The sequence below is a fragment of the Lycium barbarum genome, chromosome 9, assembly GCF_019175385.1.
Source record: "Lycium barbarum isolate Lr01 chromosome 9, ASM1917538v2, whole genome shotgun sequence".
Classification (NCBI taxonomy): domain Eukaryota; kingdom Viridiplantae; phylum Streptophyta; class Magnoliopsida; order Solanales; family Solanaceae; genus Lycium; species Lycium barbarum.
In genome coordinates this window covers 109112761-109135216 of record NC_083345.1, presented here as the reverse complement: position 1 = coordinate 109135216, position 22456 = coordinate 109112761, and the positions used below count along the sequence as shown (strand labels likewise).

The window sequence follows — 22456 nt, the reverse complement described above, 5'->3', positions numbered from 1 at the left end:
GATAATGATTAAATTGTGAAAGGAGAAGGAATAAGTTGTGGTCACGAGAAGTAATGAATATTATTTCTTTTGCCATGTCAGTATGTTGTATTCAATGGACACACTATTGTTAGAATTGGCATGTTCAATGGCCTTATTCAATTGATAAGTTATTCTTATTTTTTAATAGGTAAAATACATAAACAAGCCCTTAAATTTGGCTTTAACTGGCAAGTATTCCCTCAAACTTTGGGTGCGTACAAGTAGACACCTTAACTTGTCTCCACTTTGTTAGTGAACACTTCAACTTACAAAATAATCATCTAGACACTCCAAAATTTATGTGTCACTTCAACATTCATGTTTACGTGTTCAACTTTATACAAGTTGATGTGCCTACTCGTGCTCACATAAAGTTGAAGGGCATACTTGTCACCTGAGGCCAAGTTTGAGAGCCTGTTTATATATTATGCCTTTTAAATATACAAATTGGATATAGTTACACTTGCTCGGATCATGTTAGAGTTTATGATTTTTTTGTTAGTCACAACATTTCTCATTTTTGCAGGCTCTTATTTTGAACATGATGTATTTTAAGTTTCCAGATGATTATATTACTCCCTCCGTTTCAATTTATTTGTCTGGTTTTGACACGACACATAATTTAAAAATGTAAAGAATTTTTTTGAATCTTATGATCTTAAATTAATGATATGAGAATGTATAAAAATGACTTTTAATCTTGTGGTCTTAACATGTCATGTGTCAGAATTAAAGAATTGCCAAAAAGTAAAGTGACATTAAAATTCACCATATTTCGCCTAGTGGTATGTTTGATAAAAATAAATAAATATATTTATATATATATATATATATACTCCTACATATTTTTAGAATAAATAAAAAATAAAAAATACAAATAATATCACGTAAAATGGAGTCAACATTCATTGACTTGCACCAAAGGTCGGTCATAGTACGATCTAAAGTGGGACCATGTTGTTGTATACGTTCAATTATCAAAGATTGTTTGATTGAACCCCTGCCTATATATATACACTATAAATAACCGTGGGTGTGTTACACCTCAAAAAAGGTTAAAAAAAGAAAAGAAAAAAGAGTAAAGTTAACACACCCAGACACCTACTACTAGGGTTCTTATTATTTTTGGCACACCCATCTACTTGAATTTTAACAATTTTGTTGATTTATTCAGTCTTAGGATATAAATAATAATTGTGGACCTAACCATTATTTAATGACAAATCATGGGGTACATTTTTGGTCTTTACTGAATTTCAACTTCAGGTATTATTCCATTATTTTTTACTAGTATTTCTGTTTACAAAAATGTAATTATGCAGTTAAGTTTGTAGTTGCATTTCTACTTTCCCCTTATAGATAACTACATTTTGTGGATTTATTCAGTAAGATATAATTGTGGACCCAAACATTATTTAATGACAAATTATGGGTATAATAATTTATGGTCTTTACTGAATTTTAACTTCAGGTATTATTCCATTATTTTTTCTACTTATGTTTATATTATTGTTTGTCTAGATGTAATTGTGCAGTTAAGTTTGTAGTTGTATTTCTAGGGTTCTTATTGGGCACAGTCATTTACTTACCCCCTTATACATATAGTGTAAATCTATGTTAAAATGAACTACTCTTGGAGTATCCGACACGCACTTGTCGACATTTTTGAAGAGTCCGAGCAACATAGGTGTAAATCACAACATTTTGTGGATTTATTCAGTCTTAGGATATAGTTGTGGATCCAAGAATTCTTTAATGACAAATCACGGGGATAATTTATGTTTTTTTTAACTGAATTTTAACTTCAGGTATTTCAATATTTATCTATTTATCCTGTTTGGCAAGATGAAATTGTGCAGTTAAGTTTGTAGTTGTATTTTTAAGCTTTTGGTAGCTCCGGATCTTTGGGATTTTGAGCTGCATTTTGCTTCTGCTTATTTTGTTCTTCAGTTTGTAAATAGGTAAAATGATTTGAAGAACTCTTGTATATGTTAATTAGGGATTTTTACACTGTATAGCCGCCCACCAAAATAATAGCCGACAGATATATATATATATATATATTAGTATATAATATACATATTTTATACATAATAGTGTATTATTTTTTTTTCTTGTACTTCGATTATCTTACTTATGTGTGGTAGGTACTGGTTTTTTCTCTCAGACTGCTTTATCATGACTTTTTCGCTTTCGTTAGTTTCATTTTCATTTTGCTTTGAACTGCTTGTGCTTATCTGACCTTTTCTCGTCATGTTTTCTCTTGAGCCGAGGGTCTTTCGGAAACAACCTCCCTATCTTTCGAATAGGGGTAAGGTCTGCGTACACTTTACCCTCCCCAGACCCTACATTTTGGGATCTCACTGGGTATGTTGTTGTAGTCTTCAGTTTTTTTTTTTTTTTTTGTATATTGGCTAGTGAATGTATTTATGTTTGGCCGATTGTCCAAATGTATAACTTCCCCTTTAATTCATATACACTTGAGTTCTTTATAAAAAATAAAGTTATATATGATTGAGTTGTTTGTAGCTGGTATTTAAGTGGCTAGATTTATACACATTATCTATAATGTCAGTGTATAATAATTATATCAAGCAATAATTTTTCTATTTTGTTTAATTTTCTCCTGTTAATATGTAGTTTATTTCTTTGAATGTTAGCTGGAATAGAGAAAACAAGATTGGGTTGATTTACTGTGTTACTTCCATCTTTATAAACATACTTGGCTATAGTAGAAGAGACGTTTTCTTGTTGTCACAGCAAAAAGACAGAAGTTTGAGGTGGAATAGCTTATTTCTTGTCCGTCACTAAGTTCATGATCTAACATCTTGATTAGGGGAAGGTTATGGGCTATGTTGCTCGTACTCTTCAAAAATGTCGACAGGTGCGTGTCGGATACTCCAAGAGTAGTTCATTTTTAGAGAATCCGACACGGGTGCGGCAACATTTTGGTGAGTCCGAGCAACATAGGTTATGGGCTGTTGAGTCATGAGTGAATGAACTATTCTGTTAAGATGGAATGGTAGTGATTCTAGAAATTGGAGGGAGAGAGTTGCTGAATCATACTATGTCTGATTGTCATTTTTATATGTATATGTCTTTTGGTTACCGTATACGGCTTGTATACGGGGACTTCCCCATTTGTTAATAAAATGCTTATCTTATCAAAAAAAAAAAAATGTATATGTTTTGTTGTAAAGTTTCAGTGTCATAGTGTGTGGTAGAAACTTCAGGCCATACATAGTTGAGTGAAAGGAGTGGACCTGATCTTCCATTCTTATCCGAATTGGAAAATCATAATTTGATTACAGTGAAAGCAATCGGACAGTATGGTTTGCTTTTGTTCTCATGGCATCTAGAGCGTGCATTTAATGACATGGTTATGAGATTCTGCATATTTTATGACATGGTTATGAGATTCTGCATATTTTATGACATGGTTATGAGATTCTGCACATTTTATGAAATTCTCATCTATTCAGTAGTGAAGTTCCTTCGCACTTACTTTGCTAGCTTATTAGCTCTATTGTTTGGTAGTACTCATATTAAGGTTGCCTTTCTCATGATATGGAGAGACATCTAGACGATTGGTTTGTTTATGTAGGGGTAAGGTCTGCGTACACTCTACCGTCCCCAGACCCCACTTGTGGGATTATACTGGGTATGTTGTTGTTGTTGAAAGAGAAAATGATGCATTTTGGAACTTCCCACTTAATTGATGAAGAATGTTATGCTCCTATTAAATTGTAAATACCTCTTTTTTTTAGAATTAAGATAAAATTAATTAGGCCAAATACACAAGCAGGTCTGCCTGTGTGAGCTCGCTCACATTGCCGGTCCCAAGCCCGGATAAAGGAGGAGGGTTGCCGAGGGTCAATCGGAAACAGCCTCCCTACCCAGGTAGGGGTAAGGCTGCGTACATCTTACCCTCCCCAGACCCCACTATTGTGGGATTACACTGGGTAGTGACCAAGACACAAGCAGGCCCTTAAACTTGACATAAAATTTCATTTTGGCACCTCAATTGAACCTTGTTCCTATTAGGCACTCCAACTTCCACCAAAGTGTGTTTAATAAACACTTGACTCCCAATCTTTCATCAAAATGAAGCGCGTGTTTTTCAGGCATGCTGACATAGAAAATTTACCAATCAATTGATGACACGTGTAACATAACAAAAGAACAAAAGTTAAAAAGAAAAAAGAAAAGTGCTTCTAAGCCAAAAAGAAAATGTTATGTTCTCTGAAATCCCTTTCCCCCTCCCATTCGTTCATCTTCTCCGTTCTTTTTTCCTTTTCTGGTCTTCTTGTTTCTTCTTTTCTTGTGTTTTGTTAATGTGCGGCATATTAAAGTGACCGCGGGATACGAGCAGGCGAGAGGTTTCTGACAGATTATTTTTCAGCCACGACTTGGCGCAAAATTTTCTGGCTACCAAGGACATATACTGCCATTCTTTTCAGTTTCATATGAATACTCCATTCGCCGACCGGCCAAAAATTTTCTTGATGTTGCTGCCTTCCCCAGATTTTCAATTTTCGCTGGCCCACTTTTTGGCTGTTTGGAGAATTGGCCATCATTTTTTTTTTCCTTTTGGACGCAAATCTTCGTTTCTCTGAAACTTTGGTTACTACATGGATTAAACAAGTTATTTATATGGGAATATGACATAAGCAGATTGTAATAATTAATTTTTTACTTGAACGGGAAGAAATGGACTTTTAATTTTCGTTTTCTTTTCTTTTTAGGATTAATATTTTTTAGTTAAAACTGAACTTTGATTTTCTTGCTCTGGTTGAGTACGTGAAGAGAGCTAGCGGAAACCTTGGAAGAAGATGATAATGGTGGGAGTATGTTATGTGAACAAAAATTGTGAAGAAAAATTGGAGAAGAGAGAGAAAAAGAAAAGGTCACGCGCTCAACTACAAGTAAAAGCCACTTCATGTGCCGCGTAAGTATAAATTGTTTAATAGACACACTTTAGTAGAAGTTGGATCCCCAGACCCTACGATGTGGGATTTCACTGGGTTGTTGTTGTTAGTAGAAGTTGGAGTGCCTAATAGGACCAAGGTTCAGTTGAGGTGCCAAAATAAAATTTTATGTCAAGTTTAAGGGCCTACTTATGTGTTTGGCCAATTAGTTATTTATGGATATGGTTATCACACTAAGGCAATTTCGGATTGTATGGTGTTGCCTTAATTTTTTAATTAACCCAGTAATTGAATCTGTTATAGGTACTGGTACATCATAATATTTATGTGATCAGCTCAGCTGGTGTAGCTTCAGCAGCTTAAAGGTACCCATTGTGTGTCTCCATGTTGCCAGAGGATTAGTGGACGGATGGCTTATGCAAAGACCGCCGCTCGTCTCAAGGGTACAGTACTGGACTTGTATGCTAGACTTTATCTTATTAGAGATCAGGGAAGAAAATTTTGGACTTTCTAGGCGCCATCTGTTGTAAATGTACTCGTGTTTTTGGTCTCTTTTTGTTTTGTCCCCTAAAATGGCATCCAAACCTTTTTTTACAAATTTTAGCATACATAATTTAGCTGGCAGTTGTTAAGAAGGTCGTATAGAATTTGGTTGTAATTTCTCATTCCTGCCTGGTAGTGGCAATTATGTTATTCTTTTCTGAATGAAGATGAGCAAGCTGCCGTGCAGTAATTGGTTTTGCCTTGTGGTTTCTTTGAATGACCGACACATCTTTGTAATGCTAAAAATTCTGTCAAAATTTCAAAGGTAGTGTTTACTTAAATTAATGGGAAAATTATGCTCTATATCTACTGGGAAAAAATATTTACACGATTCAGCCCATATTTTGAGTTTGTTACCCGGCTTAGCCCATATTTGTATATAAACACCTTTTATACACTATTCTACACTTTTATACAAGGTTGATACATTATGCATATGCTTTCCCCCTGGTATAATGTTGTATAATATTGTATAAACTGAAAATATGGCTACGTCGCATAATATTTTATGTTAGGCTGTATATTTTTGAACATTTCCCTAAATTAATTGCATGAAATGACCACTTCCAAGATGCAACTTGATATTCCAAAGTCCTGCTTATGCCTGTGCAAGTGTATCATATCCAGCCCTTTGTTTGTCTATATATACTGAAAGGCGACTGCATCTGATTGCAGGTTTGTTGATCCATCAGCTGCTAGTAATTGCTATCTGTTTGGCCAGCTATCAGAATGTAGTGGCTCGACATGTGTCGCATAAGCCAAGCCGAACGTCTTCCACATCTGAACTGGCTAGTCCTCCCAAAAGTGGAATCTTCGAACCAATTGAGATACCACCTGCTGTCATCCCTCATTATCCTTGCCCGGGGAAATCATTGCCACCAATGTACCCTTCCTTTCCGAAGACATATGACCCTGTCTTGACTGGAAGATGCCCTGTAAATTTCTCTGTCATTTCAAGCATCACAGAAAAAACAGCATCTGATTGTACTCTATCTTTGTCAACATTAGTAGGAAATGTAGTATGCTGTCCACAGTTCAATAGCTTACTCCACATATTCCAGGGATTTTACAGCAAGCGTTCTGATACTTTAGTTTTACAAAGTCCGGTAGCTGATGATTGTTTTAGTGATATCATCAGTATATTAGCTAGTAAAGGAGCAAACAGCTCCATTTCTGGCCTGTGCTCTGTAAAGTCATCAAATCTAACTGGTGGGTCTTGCCCTGTGAAGGACATTGGTACTTTCGAAAAAATAGTGAATACAAGCAAGCTATTGGAGTCTTGTAGCAAAGTTGATTCTCTTAAAGAATGCTGTAGGCCTGTTTGCCAGCCTGCAATTTCAGAGGCTGCACTTCTGATCTCAGGGATAAAGACGACTCTTGGTGTTAAGAACATAGTTGGAGTACCTAGTGAAATTGATACACTTAATGACTGTAAAGGAGTGGTCTATTCATGGATTGGAAGAAAACTACAATTTGATGATGCCAGTTCTGCGTTTCGGTTATTGTCTTCCTGCAAAGTTAACAAAGGTTAGTTTTTGACACATCTAGCCCTGAACGTGTTTGTGGGGTTTTTATTATTCTCAAAGAACTCATGTTTCTTGGTTTTTTCCATTTGACTCTATACTAGCCTGAAAATTATTACGGTGAACCTGACGCTAATCTCTTTTTTTTTGGGGGGGGGGGGGGGGGGGTCTAAATTTGATTTTGAGCAACTCTGATGGACGCTTGAAATAGACAAATTTGTATTGCCATAGGGGTTAAAAATAACTGCCCATGACCATTAATTGTTAGCGGAGCAAGTTTGCCTCAAGTATTTTGTATGTCCCTGGCAACACATCTAACGTCAATTTTCCATCGAAATGAACCAAGTAATGCTTTTACGTTCTATTTGAATGTATATGAATTTGAGATATACACAGGCTGGAGAATGTACTTGAGGCCATGAAAATTTTTGAACAACTCAAACTTGTGTACTTCATGGGAATGTTGCAGCAAATTTTTATTGCAGTTAAGGGGAAGGTTAAGACGCTGTTTGAATGGGCTTAAAAGCTGGTCAAACCAACTTAAAAGCTCTTTTTGGCTTGTCTTAGTGTTAAACAAACTTAAAAAGTGCTTTTAAGTCAAAAAGCCATAAGTTGGTCTACCCCAATCTATGGATTTTTGGCTTAAAAGCACATGAGGTTTGACCAAATAAATTACAATGTTATGCACTGCTCCTTCTAATAATTCTCAATACTTGTTCTTATCAAAAGACCTAGTCCCATTTCTTTTTTCTCTTTGTACTCTTTGTCGTTGCCTTGTTGCCTCTCACCATCCTCAAAGAAAATACGTTCTCTTGGTGTGCAATGAGTAGAAATCTTGCTTTTTTGCTTGGTAATTTAGGCCTTTTATCTAGCTTCTATGAAATATGTGATCGGACATTTCCTGGTATAACGAATATCAACATGAGAAAAAGAAAAGAAAAAATCTGAATCTACAGTTACTTCTACATCTCCAGTCACAGTGCCACCACTTTTGACTTATCAGTGTCGACTGTGTCCGGCATCAGACCTAACATCAGGTCTAGATGATTCATGTCATGCGTCGGACCCTGCACCTATTGCTGACTTGTCTCCTCCTGATCAGCCGATTGCACCTCAGAAGGGTAAACGGTCCAGTTGTAATACTAACCCACATTATACCCTTTTAAGTTATCATCGTCTATCATCATCCCATTATGCCTTTGTATCATCATTATCCTCTGTCCCCATTCCTAAGTCTATAGGTGAAGCCCTTTCTCACCCTAGATAGCGATAGGCTATGATTGACGAGATGTCGGCTTTACTCACGAGTGGTACTTGGGAGCTTGTTCCTCTTCCTTCAGGTAAATCTACTGTTGGTTGTCGTTGGGTTTATGCAGTCAAAGTTGATCCGGATGGCCAAGTTGATTAGCTTAAGGCTCGCCTTGTTGCGAAGTGGTATACACATATATTTGGACTTGATTACAGTTATACTTTCTCTCCCGTGGCTAAAATAGCACCTGTCCGCCTTTTTCTATCCATGGCTGTTGTCCGCTATTGGCCTCTTTATTAGTTGGCCATTAAGAATGCTTTTCTCTATGGTGATCTTGAGGAGGAAGTTTACATGGAGCAACTACCTGGTTTTGTTGCTTAGGGGGGAGTCTAATCTGGTGTGTCGATTGTGTCAGTCACTTTATGGTCTGAAACAGTCTCCTCGAGCCTGGTTTGGTAAATTCAGCACAGTAATTCAGGAGTTTGGCATGACTCGCAGTGAAGTAGATCATTCTGTGTTTTATCGACATTCTGCTCCGGATTTGAGTATTTATTTGGTGGTTTATGTTGATGATATCGTTATAACTGGCAATGATCAAGATGGTATCACTCATTTAAAGCAACATCTCTTTCAGAATTTTCAGACTAAAGATCTTGGCAGATTGAAGTATTTTCTAGGTATTGAGGTTGCACAATCCACGTCAAGTATTGTTATTTCGCGACGCAAGTATGCCTTAGACATTCTCGAGCAGATAGGAATGATGGGATGTAGACCCATTGACACTCCTATGGATTCGAATGCTAAACTCCTGCCAGGACAGGGGAGCCACTCAGTGATCCTTGAAGATATAGGCGGCTGGTTGGTAAGTTGAATTATCTAGGTAAGTTGAATTATCTCACAGTGACTAGACCTGACATTTCTGTTTCCTGTGAGTGTTGTAAGTCAGTTTATGGATTCTCCCTGTGATAGTCATTGGGATGCAGTTGTCCGCATTCTGTGATATATTAAGTCAACTCCAGGTAAAGGACTGCTTTTCGAAGATCGAGGCCATGAGCAAATTGTTGGATATACGGATGCTGATTATGCAAGATCTCTCTCTGATAGACGTTCTACATTCGGATATTGTGTGTTAATAGGAGGTAATTTGGTGCCCTGGAAGAGTAAGAAATAGAGTGTCGTTGCACGATCTAGTGCTGAATCAGAATATCGAGCAATGGCTGTAGCAACTTGTGAGCTAGTTTGGATTAAGCAGTTGCTTAGAGAACTAAAATTTGGAGAAATCAGTCAAATGGAACTTGTGTGTGATAACAAAGCAGCCCATCATATCGCATCAAATCCGGTATTTCATTAGAGGACTAAGCACATTGAGATTGACTATCACTTTATCAGGGAAAAGATACTCTCCGGAGATATTGTTACTAAATTTGTGAAGTCGAGTGATCAGCTTGCGGCTATTTTCACCAAGTCACTCAGTCGTCCTCGTATTAGATACATCTGTAACAAGCTCGGTGCATATTACTTGTATGCACCAGCTTGAGGGGGAGTGTTAGAATAGGAATAGGAATAGGATTTTTTTTTTTTTTGATAAGGTAATAATTTTATTAGCAGTTGGGGGAAAAGACCACGTATACAAGCCGTATACCAAAAAGAGAGAACCTACATCAAAACATGATTCTAAAAAAAGGAGACCCAATTTTCTATACAAACAGGGGTCTCATGGGAACACCAAAAGCAAACTAGAAACAAGAGACTATTTTGCAACTTTACAATATCTAGTTCCATTGCCGGTCCGCCTGTGTGAGCTCGCTCACATTGCCGGTCCCAAGCCCGGATAAAGGAGGAGGGTTGCCGAGGGTCAATCGGAAACAGCCTCCCTACCCAGGTAGGGGTAAGGCTGCGTACATCTTACCCTCCCCAGACCCCACTATTGTGGGATTACACTGGGTAGTGACCAGTGACCACAATATCTAGTTCCATCCCTTCGAATGCTCTCCTATTTCGCTCTTTCCAAATAACCTACATCAGTGCTAGCGGGGCAACCTTCCAAGCCCTAGGACTCTTCCCCTTTCTGTAACCCCAACTATACAAACTCCTCTTCCCCTCTCTGTAACCCCAACTATACAGAGCCTCCTCCACCGTTCTCGGCATCGCCCTTCGCATCCCAAACCAATCAAGAACCACCCTGCACAGTCGGTTAGCCACCTGACAATGCAACAAGAGATGATCCATATCTTCACCCGTACTCTTACACATGAAACACCAACTTACATGGTTGATCTTCTTCTTTCTCATTTTCTGCTGTCAATATCACACCCCTTGCTGCCAACCACGCAAAGAAACACACCTTCCTCGGAACCCTGGGAACCCAAATAGCACGATGAGGGAAAATACATTCATCTCTCCTTAATAACCTTTCATAAAACGATTTAACAGTGAATAAACCAATTCTACTCTCTCGCCAACTACAAATACCCGATCTATCGGTAATAATATGCTGTCCATACAGTAACTCAACCAAACTATAAAATTCTTGCAGCTCCCAGTCCTGAAAATTCCTCCTGAACTTCAGATCCCAATGAACTTCCCCCTCGTGAGGCCTCACAATTTGTTGGACTGTCATCTCTCTTTGACAGGACACTCTATATAAGTTAGGGAAAACTACCCTCAACTCATTCTCCCCACACCACTTGTGTGTCCAAAAACTAACTCTACTACCATCTCCAACTTTGAAAGAAATGTGTCTACTAAAGTCTTCCCACCCCTTCATAATACTCCTCCATAAGCCACATCCAAACGGTGTTATGATGTCTCTAGTCCTCACCCAGCTTCCATAACGCCATACTTCTCTGCTACCATCCCCCTCCAAAGTGCATTCTCCTCCACTCCAAACCTCCATAACCACTTCCCTAGCAAGGCTTATCCTACATGGAAAAGGATTAGGATGTATTGTCTATAAATAGGGCTCAATGTAATAATGTAGATACACAATTCAATAATAATATTTTCTCCCATATTTTCTCACAAAAGAAAAGGCCAGCGGTGACTAAAGTAGAACTAAATTCCTTTCTAGTTTCTACCATATTCTTATAAAAAAACTCAATTTCGTTTTACCATAAAAAAAAGTGCATTCCTTGTATCTAGAGAACTAAAAGATTCTAATTCTGTTATAGCTATACAACTGATATAAGCAAGTTTTTGTACTTGTGCTTCTTAATTCTTATGGCTTGTATCGTAGAGGCTTACAAAAGCCTCTTGATTACAATCTGATCCCGTAATAACTTTTGAATAAACTTAGCTTTTTTCTGAGCACTTGGCTTCCAAGTTTCATCTACTCTATAGAGATATGCCATTTTTCGGCTACTAAAAGAAAATGGTGACACTTCGCACACCCTTCAAACTTATCCCCCACCCAGCCCAAAAGAAAAAAGAAGAAAAAGAAAGAACAGGGAAAAATAAAAAAGAAACTGACACATCCTTAAATTGTTGACATCTGAGATTCAGAAGTTAGGAGATATATTTCCTAGTCTTTTGGAACTTCACTTTATTTTGGATTTTATTTTCTACAAGTTGGTCCTATTTTGCCAGAGACGTTAGTCCTCGATAAGAAATCATCCAGGTATTTCCTAAGAACTAAGCACAAATATTTGAAGTGAAGAGGTGGATACACCTTTGATGGATTAGAGTCGTATGCGATCCTATTAAAATGGTATTATGCTTGAGATTAGATATAAGAAGTCATCCACTGGTTGGATATGAAAATATTTTCGTACACCAAATGAGAGCAATAATCAGTTTGCAATACTATCCACATTTATCTAGTTTCTTAACTCGGATATTTTTTTAAATCTAGTTGTACCTGTATACCATACATTCTACAACAACACCAAACAAACATGCCCCAGACTAGAAGTAGTTAGGGTCTGCTCACAGCAGCAGAGTTGTAACGTACTTTCTAGCATATATCAGTTGTGATTATGGGCATATTATTAAGCAGTTGTCATTTGGGGTTGCAGTGTGTCCCCTGGAATTCAAGCAACCATTAGAAGTGATCAATGCGTGCAGAAATTTAGCCGTCCCTAGTCCTTCATGTTGTAGCTCATTAAATGCCTATATTGCTGGGATACAGAAGCAGATGTTGATTACAAATCGACAAGCAATTATATGTGCCACCGCATTTGGTTCTATGTTACAGAAGGCCGGGGTCATGACAAATGTTTACGAGCTTTGTGATGTTGACTTGAAAGACTTCAGTCTCCAGGGTGATTTTTCATTTTTTAATTTTGTTTTTAAATCTTTTCTTGATTTCTATTGTTTATAACTGATTTTTTTTTTTTTTTTTGGTGATTGGCGTCCGTTTGGAATGGAGCAGAAGATGGGCAAGAAGGTACTTATTCTGTCCTTTTTCTTTTTTGGAAACTGGTTACTTGATACTGATTCTCTGTCATTTTGTAGTTCTTTCGTTCTCTGATTTGCGGTCAAGAAATATGGTCTTTTTTTTTTTTGCTTTTAACATAAAAAATTCAATTTAATAAACTTTCATACATGGTCTTTGGAAAATAAGTTATGGCCCCCAGAAACTCTGAACTGGTTATGCATACTTTATTATGGTTACAACCAATACATAGCTCCTAAAGAACTTGGAACTTTCAGATTTAAATTGAGAAATTGCAGGTTTTGTTACTGTTGCAGGATTACCCTTTTCCATCTGCCATAGTGTTGCAATAAAGATTTTGTTCTCATTCTGTTTGTCATCTCCAATATAGTTATCATCTCTTCCCACAGTCTTGTAACGGGTTTTTTTTTCTAACATTAGAATACATTTAGTACCGTTGGACTGTAAGTTGAACCGAGTTTTTCTCCATTTTCTCGTTAAACTGTATCTAAATTTTCACCCTTTAGTGATGAGAATATGAATAATTGCTCTATTATATCGGACAAGTATCATGGTACTTTAAAGTAGGTTCCCTGCAACTACCTTAGTGGTCATCATAAGCATGGGCGGATACAAGATCTCAAGAAGATGGGTGCACTATTACCTAGAGGTGGATTCAAAATGTATATTTGACGGGTTCAACTTTGAAACCGTTATACTTTTGAAATTATATGTTCATTGTTTTGCAATTTTAGTGACTTTTAACATGTATACCTATACCCTGTGTCAAAAATGTTGCGATTAGTTGAACCCGTTGGCTATATAATACATCCTCCACTTCTACAGTTCTACTAGTTTTAATATAAATACTTGGCTTAATTATACAAATTTTATTGTGACAAAGGGGAATAGAGATTTCAATGTGTCAGACTTAGAGACTTTGAAAGGATAATCAAATAAATAAAGAAAGGAAAACAAAAATATATAATTAAAACGCAGGAGGGGACACCAGACATACCCATAAACGTGATACTTGAATCCCTGAGCAAAATTTCAGAAAAAGAAAGGAAAAAACAACAAAATAAATGTGAGATTTTAACCCCAAACTTCACTTATAGAGTTGCACCCACATTGCATCATAAGACTCTTTGGGATAGTTTAGTAGCGTGTTTTAGGTAGAATAATGCTGGTACTAAATTTTAGTACAATGTTTGGTTGCAAATTTAAGCCTGGTACAACTATTACCAATATTACTTATACACTCTATTCAGTACTATTCTTATACATAGTAAATCATGGCATTAACAATACCAGTACTATTATGTTCTAATCAGTGTTATCAAAAGCGAAAAGCGCAAAAAAGCTCTAAGGTCCTTTGGGGCTTTAAGCTCAAATAAAGTGTGGGTTTTAAAAAAAAGGCGCAAATGGATAAAAAAAAAATACAAATATGTATGTGTAGTCCAAGATTAATAATCATAAGCACGAATAACAAACATATGGACAAAGATTTTTTTTTTTTTTTTTTTTTTTTACGATAAAGTGCAATATCAATTTTTAAGTGTCGCATCTTTAGGATTAAGCTTATTGGCAAGGAAAAGTACGCCTTAGAGACTTGATGACGACACTGCCCATAAGGCGAGGCAAAGCGCTCAACATGTTTTGCGCCTCGTTACAAGATATTCGAACGATTTTGGTTAGCAAACTACAATATATTAGATATCTTTCCTCTCGTATGATTTAAATTATATTTCTCTTATTGGATACTTAATCTTAGTAGACTCAGTTCTTGAGTCTAATCTTGATTGATTTCTTCCCACTCGTGTGATTTAAATTATATGTTTTGTCTTTGCTTAACATTGTTTTATACTATCGTAAAATAGTGAGATCAATCTCTTTCTTGTCGTCTTTCACGTTTTCTTGATTCATCACCTTTTAAACATGAGTAAAAATGTCTAGAGAGTTTTGGTCCAAGTCCAATTGGAGTACCCTGTTCTAACTTTTACTAGTGATTTTTACATGAAGTTTTTGTTTTAAAAAAATATCAAAAATTAAACGAACCGTACCGATATCGAAGAAAAACCGAGATGATGGGACGGTTTCGAAAAGTCTAATTTTGGTTATACTAAATAAAATAACCGAAAAATCGGTATGGTATAAATTTTATAAAATAACCGTCCGAACCATACCATTGACACCCCTAGTCCAATATAAAGGTTGCACACAGACATGAAATCGTAGGACATCTGTGATCTCTCACAAGCATTACTGAACATTCGGGCCAACAAAGTGCTCACTAAGTTAATAGTCGAATTCTGGGACCTTACTACTGTACATTTAAAGTCACGAATTTTGAAATCACACCTAATGTGGAAAAAGTCAGCAGTTTCACGGACTTGCCCTTCGAAGGGAGAAGACCATTGCTGCCATCAATCATGGCCGACAATAATTTTTTGCGCACTTTAGGCTTAAATGTCATCCCTGCCCTAAGGAATGTGGAGAATGGGTGGCTTGGACTATCTCTTTCAGAGATTTGGACGCTGAGAGAGTTACGATAGGTATCAGGAGGAGTTCGCTTGTACCAGAGAAAGGTGGGAGAAAGTTCGCCTCATAGCCTTCACACTTGCTTTTCTCGGTATCATTGTTTTTCCAAAAAGAAAGGGCCATACTAATATCAATATCATGCTACTAGTTCTCGTCATGTTCGTAGGTCCCGAGAGATTGACATTGGAACCGATTTTTATGGCAGAAATGTTCAGGACTTTGTTTGCTTGCTTGAGAGGGCGTGACTTCTTTGGTGGATGCAATTTATAACTACAAAAAATTAGGGTTTTGGAACACTCTTATCAGAGGGCACAAATCAATGAGTACGCAGAGGGCATCCGTAACAAGATCCGAAGCCATGAGCAGAGGCTAAGATTTTTTATCACACTAATGTGGGCAAGAAGAATGGCATGGTTACCCGACTCATCTCACGGGAGATGCCATCCATTGGTGGTTCTCTTGGATCACCGGAAGAATATTGGTGCGGAGGATCACAACTATTTTATTGAGCTAATTGGATTGGAAGGAATCCAACCATACACTGCACTTAGGGTCCTATGACAATTTGACATCAATCACAATATCCCTCTGTGGTCTCTAGCAGAAGGTAGTTATGACAGTGAAGTAACGTTAGCCAGAATTAGGGAGTTGCAGGAAGGGGGGGTGAATGTGCTCTCAGTGGACATGGGACAGACAGAATGGTGTACTCTCGAGTACTATGCATGGCAAATAGAGGGAGGTCCTATAGCATATTCGATCAGAGGAGAACTCCCCAGGGTCACAGCTTATGATATGGTGGTTTAGGTTTCGCGGGAAATAATACCTCTCATGTATCTTACTACTCCCATGTACCGACAGGTGATTTCGGATTCTGTTAATGACATGACATCCCAATCGACGATGACAACAGGAAGGAAGATCCAGAAGTAATAGAGGAAGACCTAGAAGAGGATCGAGCATATGACCCCGCTGAATGACCAGAGGATGGGGGAGTAATAGAGGTAGACCCAGAGAAGGAAGAAGAATAAAAAGTGGACCCAAAGAGGGGCCTCCGTAGTACAACCCAGGGGCGCAACGTTTCTTTCCATCAAAATTACAAGGAATTGGATCAGGGTGTTTTGCTTCAACCGTTTGCAACAATCGTGCTGTCCTCAACCTCTTAAATAATTGGGCTAAAGGCTCGGCTGTGGGGGGTGTAGGTTCGGGTATTTCTGGCTTTAAGATTTGGCAAGGTCTTGGTGCATATGTTGGCATGTTTTGGTGGACGGGTGCTTGGATAGGGCGTAAGGTCTCGGGGGGTTTTGATAAGTGGGAGTCCTGGTGGTGGGTTGTAATTTGGCTGGGTCTTATAAACTTGATATGGGGACATTAGGGGCATGAGCAAAGATTTGGGAATTTTTGGGGTATTGGCGAGATGACTCTTCTCGCTGGTAGTAAGGTCTGACAGTGGATACATCTTCCTTTTTAATTCTGCCGATTGAACCCGACTGTATGACTTTGGCCCATCATGCTCATCATCTTTTCAAAGTAGTTGCCTTCTTGAGCTTGAATGAAATACTTACGGAGCTCATTTTCATCCCCGGGGGGTAGAACTTGGGCAGTCTCAATTCTCCAAAGTCGTGCGTACTCCTGGAACGATACGGTCGCCTTCTTTTGTACACTGCCCAAGAAAAAACCTATCTGGTGTGATCTCCGTTTGAATCTGAAGCGACCCTTGAAATCTTCTGCCATATCCTGCCAGTCGCTCTACTTGCGAGGATCTTAGTGAGTATACCAAGTGAGCACCTCCCCGACAGACTTCAGATGAATAGCTTCATCCTCAACTTCGAAGAAATATAGAAGGAAAAAAGAAAAAGAAAGTTCTATGGCCATATCGGGCCGTCATTATTATCCACATTGTTTGCCAGATCATAGTGGGGCCCTGAGTTGTACTCCGGAGACCTACTTCAGGTTCCTCCTCTGGGTCTACCTCGATTATTCCTCCATCCTCTGGGTTATACTCGGCGGAGTTGTATTTTGGATCCTCTTCTGGTCTTCCTCTGGATCTTCCTCCATGTCATCATCATCGATTGGGAGTATCATGTCATTAACAGAACCCAGAATCATTTATCGGTACATAGGAATAGTAAGATACATGTGAGGTATTATTTCCCGCGAAACTTTAACCACCATGTCCTAATCTGGCCCTGGTCTTTGGGGAGTCCTTTGCTAGGACATGCTATAAGACCTCTCTTTACCTGCCATGCGTAGTACTTGAGAGTACACCATTTTGTTTGTCCCATGTCCACTGTGAGCACATTCATCCACCCTTCCTGCAACTCCCTAATTCTGGCTAAGGGCATTTCACTGTCATAACTACCTTCTGCTAGAGACCACATAGGGATATTTTGATTGATGTCAAACTATTATAGAACCCTAAGTGGAGTGTATGGCTGGACTCCGTCCAATCCAATTAGCTCGATAAAATAGCTGCAGTTCCTCCGCACCAATGTTCTTCCGGTGATCCAAGAGAACTGCCACGGAATGGCATCTCTTGTGAGATGAGTCGGATAACCACGCCATTCTTCCTGCCCACATTGGTGCGATCAAAAATCTTAGCCTCTGCTTGTGGCTTCAGATTTTGTTACGGATGCCCTCTGCATAGTCATTGATTAGTGCCCTTTGATAAAAGTGTTCCACAATCCTAATTTGTAGTAATAAACAGTGTTTTAAAAGGCGGGGGCATGAGGCGAGGCGTAAGCCCTAAGAGCGTATGTCTTAGGTATCTTCAACTTTATAATTTTATTACTAAAAATAAGCAAATGTAAAGTTTTCATAAAAATTCTGCAAATAAATTCAAACAAATCACCAGTAATATAAAAAGGATTATTATAGTTATTATTTGACAAAGGTCACAACACAAAAAATGATAATAGCCTAGATAATCTTTAAAATGAAATCTTCATTCACTTCATCATCAATCTCCAAATTTATTAGTCCTTCCCACCCTCAACTAATATTTGCACTGACTTTAATTTATATATTCAAAGAAAGAGAATGACAAAAAAAAAATGGATGAAGTTGCTTTAGGAACATAGTGCTGTGAAATCTCTATCATATCAATTTCAAACATAATCATCTAAAAAAAACTATTTATGGCAGTGTTATTTTCTATGAGAGTTGCTTTATTTATTTATTTATATATTTTAAGAAAAATCACTACAACATGATAACATAAAGTATAAATATCATTACAACAATAATAAAAATCAAAATCTATAGCAAAAATACTTTTAAAACAATAAAAATTAAATTAACGCCCGGGGCTTATGCTTTTGTGCCCAGGACTTACGCCCCAAATGTACGCCTATGGATCTACGCCTTTCATTTGCGTCCCGGAGAGTTTTTCATACGCCCCGCCCCGGGATCGCCCCAAAAATCGCCTCTGAAAACACTGGTAATAAATTGCATCCACCAAAAAAGTTATGCCCTCTCAAGCAAGCAGACAAAGCCTTGAACAATTCTGCCATAAGCATCGGTTCCAGCGTCAATCTCTCGGGACCTGTGAACATTGCAACATTGCATGGACCACTGGCATTAGATTGATATTAGTACGACCCTTTTTTTGGGAAAAACCATGATCCCAGGAAAGCAAGTGAAGGCCATGGGGCGAACTTTCTCCCACCTTTCTTTGGTACAAGTGAACTCCAACTCCTCCTGATACTTGTCGTAACTCTCTCGGTGTCCAAATCTCTGAAAGAGATAGTCCAAGCCTACTCACCCATTCTCCACATTCTTAGGGTGGGGATGGCATTCAAGCCTTAAGTGCGCAAAAAATTGTTGTCGGACATGATTGATGGAAACACTGGTCTTCTCCCTTCGAAAGGCAAGTCCGTGAAACTGCTGACTTCTTACAGAGTAAGTGTGATTTTAAAATTCGTAAATTTGAATGTCACAGTAGTAAGGTCCGAGAATTCGACTAGTAACTCAGTGAGCACTTTGTTGGACCAAATGTTCAGTAATGCTGTGAGATCCCATATGTACTATGATTTCGTGTCCGTGTGCAACCTTGATATCGGACCATCAGGTTTGCAGGTTGTGGGGGGCTCCAGAGACTGTGGATGTCGGAGATATCTTGGCTAATTTCCATCTGAAAAAAGAGAGGGTAAGGTAAGCATGTTGTCCTGAATCCGCTATGTTAATACTTGGATCAATTTCTCATTTTTGTGCAGAATCCGTTGACACAAGGGAAGTTTCCTAAATGAGGAGTCAATACCAAAGACTGTCCCGCCTAAGTGTATGCAACATGATCTAGAACTTTCTAACATTAGAGTATTTTTTCTAGATTTTGAGGGTGGGACTGGACAAGCTACGAGGTGGCTTGGAGTTAGTCTCGTGCGCCAACCTCTGAAACTAAGGACTTTGAAAGACATCTGGAGAAGCGCAATGCACATCTCGCATGTACAGCGTGTGTGTATGACCAAGACTCGATTAGAAATGTGATGACAGTGTATGAGAGCAATAACATATAGTGTATTAGCAAGCATATAAGGGGCACAAGTTCGGATGTGGCTTGTGTCCTTACAAACTTAGTAGTAAAACAAATTGTGACATGTAATTGAAACAAATACTAAGCTGGAAATAAACAAGCATCCCAAGTATCAAATAAGACTAAATTTTGCTAAGTTCAAAACCTAATGCTAAGTGCATAATCGTCCCCAGCAGAGTTGCCAACTGATGGTGAGGCGGCTTATTGAGGGCAGTATTAACTATGGAGTTTGAGGAGATTGTTAAAAGGGAGGAAGTGGCTCAGAAACAAAGATCCAGGCTCTGTGGCTTAAAGAAGGTGACAGAAATACCAATTTTTTCATAAAAACTGCCAACTGTCATAAGAGGTACAACAACATTGGTAGTCTGTTGATCAACGGAGGCATTGTAGATGAACCAACAAAGACTACAGAGAAGATTACAATTTCTTGGGTGACATACAAAGAAAAGTTAAATAATCCCTGACAAAAGCAGCGCCATCTACAAAAATAAAGTATAGCTATTTCTTTAGTAGGTTGTCGCTGATTTATACTTGGCAACTTCACTACTCCGTGATTCGCCTGATAAGTCTGTCAACTATTTCCTCATCAATTAGTATGTTGCGTTATTGGGTTAATCCTCCCTCAGTCTTCCAGAATTGCATACGTTCTTCTACCCATGATAAGTGAGCACTTGAAAGGTTATCCTGTAGGTTAGGGATAAATTGGAAATTTATGCATGCAGCTGCAGTTGTTAGTGACCAAACTGAAGTTCATCAATGTGTTTGCTGAACTACATTCAATTGCATGTTACAATACTAGTATTTTGTCAATGTTGCTTTCTGCCAGTGACAGTTGGATACTAGGATTGTTGTGGAACGCATTTTAGGTTTTCTTGGCTTAGTTTGTACTGATTAAGTAATTGAAATTAATTAGCAGGGTGTTTGCTTCGAAGTTATCCAGCAGATCTGGTGTATGACAACTCAACAGGTTTCAGCTTTACTTGTGACTTAAATGACAATATTGCTGCTCCATGGCCTTCATCATCGACAGGCACGTCCTTGTCTCTTTGTGCTCCGGGTAAATGACTGAACTTCACTCTTATTCTGATTCTGTCAAAATTGAGCTACTTTTGACATATAGCTCTATATAAATCGTCTTCGTTTTCGGTAACTAAATAAATGTCTTGACGAATCGCTTCAATTTGCAGAGATGTCTTTGCCAGCACTACCAACATCAGAGACATTGAAAAATCATAGTGAGTATCTTTCATTTCCAACCTTGTTTTGCTTATTCCTGTGATGCCATTTATTTGCGAAGGCCATCTTAGTAGGCAGTATTGGTTGCTTTCCTGCTCAAGCTGGAATTGCAGTTCCCTTGAAAAGTGAGTTTTTGGCTTTTTGCCAGTGGACAACTATTGCTTCCTATCAAATGAGACAGTGAAGTAGGTTTCTGTTTTTCTTATGGATACAACTACATATACAACACCACATATAAAACTCTTCTCATGAAATATTTTGCAAATTCTCCATTGTTCTACCTTTTTTCTGTTGGTGGTGGGGCGTGGGGGATGGCAAAAGCGCCTGCAATGTTACTGTAGGTATTACCCCGTTTTGAGGCATATATTGATGCACGTATCGATGCTATGATTGCAGGCTGTCCACATGGTGGAGTGGACCTCCTTGTGCCCATTCTTTTGTTTTTTGTTTCTATATTATTTTCAGGAGATTTGCCAGTTTGAATTAGTGCCCTGTAGGTAGACACTGAGTGACCAGAGCACGTGTATATATTTGAATATCCTTCTTCATGTATAGCTGCTGTCTTTTTTGGTAAGTCAATTCATGGTTTTACAATATTAGGATATTCTACAGATTGCTTGCAAGCTTTTCTGTATGTACTTGCTTTGCTATTTTGCCCATGCTGGTGGTGGAACAGTTAAACAGGTCCTAACATTTTCTGAAAAAAAAAAAAAAAAAAAAAAAGAACAAAGAAAAGCAAAAACGCATTCCAGAACTCAGCTGCTGTGCAGCCCTCCTGCATCGATGAAAAAAATTACATTAAAAAGAAATACAACAACAAATGAAGAGGTGTGAATTGTTGTCTCATCGCGAAGCTCGTCATTTTGATAGTATTTTGCTGAAAAAAGAAAGCAGACAGATTTATATACCTGTTTTCTCTTTTTCATTTTTCTTTTTCACCTGTTGCTGCTATGCAGTTAAATATGCTAAAGAGGAAAAATGAGAAAATCCGGGAGTGAGTTCAATTTTATGGTCCTTGACTGGACTAACATGATCTTCTCGAGAAAGACCAATATTATCCCTTGGCACAATACTTAAACAAGCCAAAAGTTGAACATATAAACACAATTGTTGATGTGGCGCTGACGCGGCAGTGACATAACACTGAACAAAATTCAGCGTCACGTCAGCATTTGTGTTTACATGTTCGACTTTTGGCAAGTTTAAGTGCCTATTTGTGCACTAGCAAAGTTTAAGGTCATAGTTGCCAGCTCGCGCCAAGTTAAAAGACTTGTTTATGTGTTTTGCCTTATTCCTTTAATACCGTGCTGAACATAAAAGATCCTTTTAATTTAGTGGGACCCCTTGTGGTCCGGCTCTTTCTTAGCCCCTGCGCATAACGGGAGCTTAGTGTACCGGTCTGTCCTTTCTAGACACTTTCAGTCCGTTCAAACGGATTCTGTTAAATGTTAATACAATGCTATTCGCCTAGTCATCTTTACTTTTTGTTCTCTCTTTTCAACAAATCCCTTCAGT

General features: G+C 38.2%; 1 protein-coding gene across 11 annotated transcripts in view; it reads left to right on the top strand.

Moving 5' to 3' along the window:
- Positions 1 to 1049: 1049 nt before the first annotated feature.
- LOC132609355 (uncharacterized GPI-anchored protein At1g61900-like) overlaps positions 1050 to 22456 on the top strand; it is a 28061-nt gene continuing 6654 nt past the window's right edge. The window contains exons 1-9 of one of the 11 annotated variants that reach the window (XM_060323301.1): positions 1051 to 1287; positions 4828 to 4969; positions 5253 to 5392; positions 6168 to 7019; positions 12278 to 12523; positions 12634 to 12648; positions 20619 to 20762; positions 20893 to 20940; positions 21338 to 21550. In XM_060323301.1, the coding sequence (XP_060179284.1) occupies positions 5359 to 5392; positions 6168 to 7019; positions 12278 to 12523; positions 12634 to 12648; positions 20619 to 20762; positions 20893 to 20940; positions 21338 to 21423 (1425 nt within the window). In that variant the 5' untranslated portion in view covers positions 1051 to 1287; positions 4828 to 4969; positions 5253 to 5358 and the 3' untranslated portion in view covers positions 21424 to 21550. Of the gene's footprint in view, positions 1288 to 1351; positions 1493 to 1591; positions 1830 to 4818; positions 4970 to 5252; positions 5393 to 6167; positions 7020 to 12277; positions 12524 to 12633; positions 12649 to 19243; positions 19327 to 20618; positions 20763 to 20892; positions 20941 to 21337; positions 21551 to 22456 lie in introns of those variants that run through there. The other 10 variants (XM_060323302.1, XM_060323300.1, XM_060323305.1 and 7 more) reach the window with 10 other exon arrangements.